Source organism: Haplochromis burtoni, unplaced genomic scaffold, assembly GCF_018398535.1.
Source record: "Haplochromis burtoni strain Fernald_Lab_line unplaced genomic scaffold, NCSU_Asbu1 Contig_234, whole genome shotgun sequence".
Taxonomy (NCBI): domain Eukaryota; kingdom Metazoa; phylum Chordata; class Actinopteri; order Cichliformes; family Cichlidae; genus Haplochromis; species Haplochromis burtoni.
In genome coordinates, this window is record NW_024582595.1 from 927,845 (window position 1) to 936,266 (window position 8,422).

General features: G+C 38.4%; 1 protein-coding gene across 1 annotated transcript; it reads right to left on the minus strand.

The window, feature by feature from the left end:
* Window positions 1–1,218: 1,218 nt before the first annotated feature.
* On the minus strand, window positions 1,219–7,634 carry LOC102306341 (protein sel-1 homolog 3). The gene is made up of 23 exons (XM_005937497.3): window positions 7,366–7,634; window positions 6,791–7,265; window positions 6,476–6,602; window positions 6,250–6,371; window positions 6,051–6,166; window positions 5,899–5,960; window positions 5,653–5,785; window positions 5,422–5,557; window positions 5,185–5,322; window positions 4,829–5,034; window positions 4,554–4,733; window positions 4,162–4,281; window positions 3,712–3,852; window positions 3,521–3,583; window positions 3,234–3,407; window positions 2,990–3,117; window positions 2,821–2,904; window positions 2,640–2,730; window positions 2,441–2,528; window positions 2,241–2,350; window positions 2,017–2,144; window positions 1,828–1,930; window positions 1,219–1,504 (listed from the first exon to the last, which is right to left on the minus strand). Exons 1-23 carry the CDS (start codon window positions 7,456–7,458, stop codon window positions 1,418–1,420), a joined length of 3,105 nt encoding a protein of 1,034 aa, XP_005937559.1. The 5' UTR covers window positions 7,459–7,634; the 3' UTR covers window positions 1,219–1,417.
* Between the last annotated feature and the right edge of the window lie 788 nt (window positions 7,635–8,422).

Below are 8,422 nucleotides of genomic sequence, written 5' to 3' on the forward strand. Positions count from 1 at the left end.
CCCTTATATCGCCTTTGGGCTTTTGGAGCCTTGACCTGACTTTTAAAAAGTAATTGGAAAAGAAGCACTATGCTGCTAAAAAATGAAAAATAGATATTTGCAAAATTCTGCCTAAATATGTATTTTACCTGGTTAATGTGTGTGGCGGGGCGTGGTCTGCAGCTCTGCTGCATGGGAGTCGGACGCACCTGAGCGGCACCCGCAATCACGCCTCGCCGCCTTAAAGTCTGTGCTCTCTCTGCTGTTGTGTTGTCGGGCTGTGAGCTGAAAAACTATAGCCGGCTGTATGCGTGCAGCAACCGTGTATGAAAAGTGGTCAATAAAGAGATGCTGAAAAGCAGCGGGTCTGCCGTGGTATGTTTTCAATGGAACTTCTGCTCCTGAACCTCTGCGCACAGCGTCTGCAAATCGGGGCTGTACGAAGTCACTTTCATCTTTACGCAGGACTGTAAGCTATCATCTATGAGGCGTGAGCGGTGTTTGTTTTTAACATAGTTCACGGTGGAGAACAGCTGCTGACATAATGTGGATCCGAAGATCCATAATTGGCCTATCTGGGGTTGAAAGTCTTGATAAATGCATGGCGTTTAGGCGGGTATACCGGCTTCCGCGAGTGTGACGCTTATTTTGAGCGATGAAAAATAAAAAAAATACAATTTTATTTTTATATTTCAATATCAAAGGATGCAATGTTATCGTAAAATTAATTAACTAAACATTTGTCATACCATCATCACCCCCCCCCCCAACAAATGCCAAATTATTCCCCAAAATAGAACCAGGGGAATTAAGATGTGGCTGAACTAATTTGTTCTGAGGAGAGTTGTCAGTGACTACTTGTTTAACTCTGATTATTAGAATATGAATTGCTATAGAAATTCTCTGGATTGTTTTCTGTTTGTAAGCAGCATTGTGTTACTGTATATATACGCACACATACATACATATAATATTACATTTAAACCAGAAAGTGGCAGGGCTGTGGATATTATTACTGCTTTTAAACAAATGTGTTTAGTTTGTTTACTTTATATAAATCCAAATATTAATTTTGAACTATAAGATATATGTTCCTCATGATGCAGTATAAAGTGGTGATGGTGGAGTTGACCATCTGACCATCTGGTCATTCACTCACAAATGAACCAAGATGAAATAATCAACAGAGGAAACAGCAATCTTTATGATTTATTCAATTAAAAAATAAAATAAAAGCGAGTCTTTTTAACAGCAGTAAACAGATTACAGACACAGACATATACAAAAAATACATTCATTTTTATGTCAGCTTTGCTCCGTACAGTTGTCCCAAGTAACCAATAGGTAAACTACTGTGGTGTTTCTGTGCTAATGAAGGTTGACTTTTCCACATAGTCCTTCAGTTTGTTTGCAGGCAAGTGTCACAACAACCTTGGTTCTAGTGGAGAGACAAGCGTCTCCTGAACATACCACGGATGATTAAAAACACTGTTGGAGCTGCAACCACAGCAAGAGCAGTGCAGAACTGTGGGAAATAAAAGGAACAGGAACACAAAATTCAGATTGAAGCAGTATTAATATTAATTTGATAGAGAAATATTATACTACACCACATTACCTAATAGATTTAGATTTTAATATTTTCAAGTTTTAAAATTTGATGACTTCTTATCAGTGTGAATGTCATTATATTGTATAATGATAGAAACATGTTACAGGCTACACAAAGAATGATAATTTAAAGACACTGAGTACTTCAGTTATGACATATTGTGTTTGAACCTAATTTTGGGTTGTTAAATCTTATGTTGGTCACTGATTTGTTGTAGATATGGATATTACACTTACCTTAATAGCAGCGCTATAGTGCTTTTGAAATGTCTGTACGTATACACTGAAGAGGGCAAGGCTGCAAGGAAAGAATGAGTCTGCATCTTCCGAGTCTCTGCATCTTTTGGAAAGAAATATAGATTTTTTTGTTGCATATACGTACGTGCAGTAAGCTGCATTTTTAATACAGACAGTATTCAAACAAACCTTTTGTACAGGGCATTTAGAAGCAATTCCTTGTCTGCCAGGTATAACTCTGAGATGCCAAGTTTAATCAGTATAGACAGTGGCAGCTTGTAACCTTCTTCACCAAGGACACCTAAATTGTACCATCCCTGTGGAAAACGACAGGTATGACTTACTAAAACATAAACAAACACACACAATATATACAAAAACATAGCAAAGGTGTAATGTAAAAGCAGGTAAACCTGGGGATTGTTCCTTAGTGCTGCCAGTGTGTACATCTGTGCTGCAGAAAACAAGTTTTTCTGCCTGTTACCATGCCTCTCGTAAAACAAGTCGCCCATCCTAATAAAAGCTGGGGCGAAAACAGATTTCGAGGTCAAATCAGGTATAGTAAGTGCACAAGTCTGCAACTGTTTTGTTGCATTTAAAGTTAGTAATTTACCATAAGTGTTAGGATTTTGACTTTGGATCGTAATGTTGTAATATCTCCACATACAGTCTGATGCATAAACAGGATCCAGAAAACCTCCCTATTGACATAAAAGTAGTAAATAAAGAGGGAGAGCTGAAGTAAGCAGGAAAGTGACAATAACATTTAGGCTAATAGAGGCACATTTCAGATTTACATTTCTGTTACTTACCGAATTTTGTTCACACAGGTACGCTACATTAAACTGTGCAACTGCATATCCTGCTTCAGCAGCCATCATGTAATATAATAGTGATGTGAACCTGTAGCGAAGTCAGAAGATGAAATAGCTGTAATTGCATTCTAGTGATCTGATCAGGATTTTGGCAACTGTGACTAGAGAAAGATTTTACACGTCGTTCTTGAGATAGGCATCCAAAGCTTTGTGTAAGATGCTGCCCAAGTATCCGTTGTGCTCCGCTGCCCACTTTACCCACCTGCAGTCAGTTAAGAATACATTCTGGTTAGGGAACAAATAGAAATGCATGTGAATTAAAATAAATTAAAAAGTAAGTTGCTGACAAAACGGCGTCCGATGGATGTCTGTTGACAAAGCCAGGCATCCCAGTGGTCCAAATGTCAGCAATCAGAATCCCTCCCCTGAGATTTCCTCTCTCTGCAGACTTCAGATAGTACTTATAGGCTATATACTGTAGGACAGATAAATTTCTTATATTATAATATATATATATATATTCATTATTACCACTTACAGGACCCATGACATATACGTTACAGTTGATGATGATGTTACAGTTGAGCTTACCTGGTTGGCAGGTTTTCCTGGATAAAGGCCCTGTGAGTAAATCACACCAAGATTGAAAGCTGCTTCTGGACACATGAGGAGATCGGCCTGTTCCCATAGCTGTATGGCCTGTTTGTAGTCCTTCTCAAAGTGCTCATAGTACCAGGCCAAGGCATTTATTGCAGGAACATGACCCTGTAGGACCGATTATTTTGAGAACCAGAATGAGATGCAAACTTAAAGTGGACTCCAGATGTTACAGCATAGATAACAAATACATCATAAAGAAGTTATTAACATTTAGCCACCTTATCCATTGCTTTCTTTAGGAATGTGACAGCTTTTGGAATGTTCTTTTCCACTCCATGTCCCTACAGAGAGAAACATTCATATATTACAAGTAGATGTGACTAAATGTTAACACAGGTGGAAGGAAAATGCTTTAGATTAAGATATTTGTCAATGTTGTTCCATATTGCATATCAAACACAAATCTGACCTGCAGAAGTACTATCCCATAGTCATACATTGACACTGGATCCTCCCACTGGACAGCTCCCCTTTCATAGTGTCTCACAGCCTTCAGGATGTTTGGAGTCACTCCTTGCTGGCCCCAGAATAGCATGCGGGCAATAGCTTGCTGTAAGAAAATTTTCAAAGTATTACTAAAATCTAAATGTTGAAATCCCCCCAGGAGTCCAGTTTTAAAAAAAGTGATGCAGATCAACACCAGCAGAGTTTCATTTGCCCATGCTCCACCTCTGTAGCCTCTGTAGTTCTTGCTAATGAACATCAGTGATTTTACTTCTGCTTTTGTCTTTGTGGAAGAACAATTATACCAACAGTCAGCAGTTAGTCTTGTGACAAACCTGTTAACTCAGTCTTTGGCTTGATGAAATGTGAGAAGCATACTTGAAACAAAAGGGCAACAACAAAGTCAGTAGACTACCTCAGCCTCAGTTGCTCCCCTCCGGGCCTGCTGTTTGAGCCATTGAAAGATGTGGTGGTTTTCATTGGTCTGGATATTCAACATCTTTTCATCGTTCACAAAAATAGCCTCAACTGTTGTCTAAAAAGGAGAAAAAAAAAAGAGGAGACAAATGCTAAGGTTCAAAAATAAATTTGCTTTAAATTAAATGTTAACTAATTTTGATCACTGTAATAATTCCGCTTTCATTATACTGCTGCTTTTTTTATGAACTGAAGAAACAAAGATACATTTATTGAGGACAGAAATCGAAAAACTGTAGCCATGATAAAAAGTAATCTAAATGTATTGGTAAAGCAGGTCATACATTGTATAAAAAAAATTTTATATAGAAAAAACAATGGTTTCCAAACCTGCTGTGGTGAGGGATTGTGACGGTCTATAGTTGTCTGTTGAGCAATGTTAGCATAATAGGCATAGGCCAGATCATGATCCTTGGGCTGGCCATGCAGTCCAAGGTGGTGCAGGTGCCCAAGATGCAGCAATGCCAATCGATCACCCTTTTGGGCACCCAGCAGGCCAAGGAGCCAAGCCTGCATCATACATTTAAACATGTGAGAATATATTGAAAAAAAGCTTTTAAAAAACAAATAACTAATTAAACTATAAATGACCTGATAAAACAGACCTTAAAAGGCTCTTTCTGGACTCCTAGGCCAGTACTGTAGAGCACAGATGACATGTGCAGAGCTCGGGTATCAGCTAGACAGCCAGCTTGGAGAAGCAGTGATAATACTTTGCTGACCACTTCCGTGCTTCTCGCTTTGCCCAGCTTATGGAGTGATAAGGAGTATAGTGCTCTGCCCAAATCATGCAGGCTAACTGCTCTTCCTTCTGCAAGGAACAAATTGAACTTTAATGTGTTTAATGACATGCAGAATCCAAAACAGCAGCTATTACAACTGCAGAAAAGCATCATTAATTCAGACCGCATTATATTTTAAAATGCCCTGGCAATTGAAAATATTATACTTCATCTCTCACCATGTTTTAAAACTAATAATTTGGCCAGTTTAGCGGCATGTCTTCTGCGAGGAGCAGCTGCTTCCCACGATGCACACTGTGGATTTGATTTTTGTCTGTGTTTTACCACCCACTTATGGAAAGCATGAGAGCAAGTTTCTGAAGAAAAGCAGCACAAACACATTACTCACAGTGTCATTATTTGAAAAGTTATTTTTTGCACCATCTAGTGTAAGTAAACCCTACTGCTGGTATTACCGGCTTCTGTCCTCTGCTGGATCTTGATTGAATGGCCACTGATCTTGACATTCATGTCAAAGCTAAATTCTTCACAAGTCTGCAGCCACCTGGTGAGATTTAAATTCTGTATAACATCTGGAACATAAAACTCAGACTGAAAAAGAAAGATATAATCAGACTTGAACACAGTGAACAGTTGAGTTGGATGTAGCTACAAGTATTAAGTAAGTACAGTATTACTAGAAGTACCATAATGTCAGACACTATTCGGTTCCGGTGGTATATCACTGGTCCAAAATAGCCTTTCACTCCTGGTATATACTTCCCTCCTCCAATCACAAAATATCCCTCTGTGTCATCAAACATGATAATAAATCTAAACCTGTAAAGCATGTTATACAGCAGAAGAGCACATAGTGTTATAGTACACCTCAAATGCATTTTCTTCCTCTGGGTAATAACTGAATCATGATGTCACATTAGAAATAGACTTACATATATTCAGAAGTTTTAACTGTTCTCTGGTTGTTATCCAAGCATACCATATTGACAGCCACCTGAGATGCAATGACAATGAGCATGTTTTTTTCATTATGATGATGATGTGCATGATAAACGGTATGCTGTGTCAACAAAAGACTACTTACTGTTCTACCTTGCACCATCACAATAAGATTGCACCACACATTTAAAGGGACCTTGAATGAAGAGAGAAATGCAGAGGATTCCTGAGACTCTCCATTCATCTGGATGTGTAGGTGACCTGTGTTTAATGTGAATGAAGATGAGCCTTATGGAAGTCAAGATAATGCGATAAATAGAATATGTAAGAAAAATTAACTATACCTGACTTTGTGAGGAGTATTACTGGTGTGATATAACTATTTTGGGAATTTATATGATGAAACACGCCACACAAGGCTTCCTGGCAGTGTCTGGTTACAAATATCCAGATGGAAAGTGTACACCTAGAAACCCCCCCATAAAAAAAGACTTGTTTAAATGACCTTAAATGGTAACTTCAATGACAGAATGGAAAACTAGCAGATATACTGTAAACAGTCTATCATACCATGGGAAAGAGATGGCTTTAACACGTAAATACTCCAGAACCTCATTCCTGTGGGGATTCAGTGTCTTTGTGATACCAAAGCTTTCTCCAGTTGAAGCATAGATTGAAGACAGCAAATGAAGCGTTTCTAAATGAAATTTGGAAGCCTCGTTATTGCAAAGTTTAAAAAACGAGGACTGTGTGAGTTTTATCATCTTTCTCTGAAATCTTTAAGATTCACAGAATATTGCTGTCAAATAGAGAATTTTTTTTTTTTCATAGCTTCACTTTAACTTCATATAGAGTTAACTTTTACTCGTACTTCTCCAACCTCACCTTGTTCCAAGGCACACTGTTTCTGGATAAACTGTTTAGTTAGCTGGAGCATTTGTGTGCCCCAGGCAATACAGAGCTGATGTTGTTTGACACGTCGACTTAAGTAGGGCTTAGGTTTCAAATTTGCCACATGTTGAGCTCTGACAGACTTCTCAGTATCATCATATCCAGTGTGTCTGACTGAGGCTCGAAGGATACAACTCAGCACCCACTGAGAGTCCGGAACAATCCCATCAGGTTGATACACCAACCAGTCTGGCAGATTCAGCTTCACAGTCCTTATTTTATTGACACCTGGGACACAATTCCACTGTCTTAGCAGAAATGTGCTTATGGTGCCAGTTTCAAAGGATACAACACAGTCCAGCTGTACTGTAGCAGGTTCATCACAAGAGTAGAGTACTTGCAAAAGATGGTCTGGCAAAGCCTCCTCTGGAGGATTCAGGATTTTCACCTCATCTAAACCCCAAACAACCTGTATGTGACAGAAGACAAGCATACATTTTCCTGAGAAGACTACACTAGAAGGAACCAGTGTATTAGTGAATTATTGATGAAGGCAAACCTTCTCCTACCTGCATCGTGAGGCAAAGCTGATAGATATATTTGTACAGTGTATGAAAATCCATTGCCCAAGCAATAATCTTGCTGCAGTGAAACAGAAGCATCAAGACCCGGATCTTATCCTGCTCTAACTCAGCTACTCTCCTAGGTAAATATTTGACAGCACAAAGCTCCACCCACTTACTATATACACCTCCGTGGAGCTCTCTGGATTTGGTTGCATTTCACTGCTGATAATTATAACAAAAGGTAACCCAGTATCTTTCACCGTTTCCTGAATCTACATTTCACAACCTACATTTGAATTCTTTGTGCTGGTGCGAACTTTAGAGTCAAATCTAAAAATTCAAAAAGAAGCTACAGCAGGAAATCAAAGTGCTGTGTATTAGAAGAAAAAGCTCACCTTTCATTCAAAATAGTTTATTGCTTTCATGCAGGAGTGCCATCAAAGTTTAGACCACAACATTAGATGCAAAATTATTTTTTTCCCTGTACAAATATACTGTAGGTTTTCATAAATAGAAGCTCAAAATAAAGACGAGAAAAGTAGGGTGAAGGACTTAAGAGCTTAAGCTGATCCACTCTTTTAACCCAATATAGGTTTCGTTATGACAGTTGACATGCATCAACGTTACAGTGCATTATACCGGGAGCAGACAGACACACTCACACATTCAGATGGCATAATCAATTTACAGCTCTGTCGTGCAAAAAAGGTACAAATGACACTTTAAAAAAAGTACCAGTAGGAAATTGTTATTTTTTTTAAGCTCGTCTTATTTTTTTAAATAAAATATTTAAACGTGTCTTATAAATCCAAACCACCTGTTACATTATGAGGCTGGGGCAGACTTCTTGTGTCTTCTGCAGCACTTTTTGGTTGTTCGTTGATCAGGAGCACCCTAAGTGTACTGGCGTCCCTACTACTTTAGTAATTACCTACAACTAGATGCATAGTTTTGTGCTCAAATGAAGCAATCAACATTAAAACTGGCACAAGGTATTTTTTTTTTTGTTGTACTTATCTGAGAATAATTATTTGTTACAAATGTAAACATACGGTACTGA

Bases quoted from the DNA above. Each gene is read 5' to 3' on its own strand.
- LOC102306341 (XM_005937497.3), bottom strand. From the start codon at position 7,458: ATGCTTCTGTTTCACTGCAGCAAGATTATTGCTTGGGCAATGGATTTT. The intron at 6,167-6,249 runs GTATAGTTAATT...CATTAAACACAG, and splicing joins AATACTCCTCACAAAGTCAG to GTCACCTACACATCCAGATG. The intron at 3,408-3,520 runs GTGGCTAAATGT...TCGGTCCTACAG, and splicing joins TAAAGAAAGCAATGGATAAG to GGTCATGTTCCTGCAATAAA.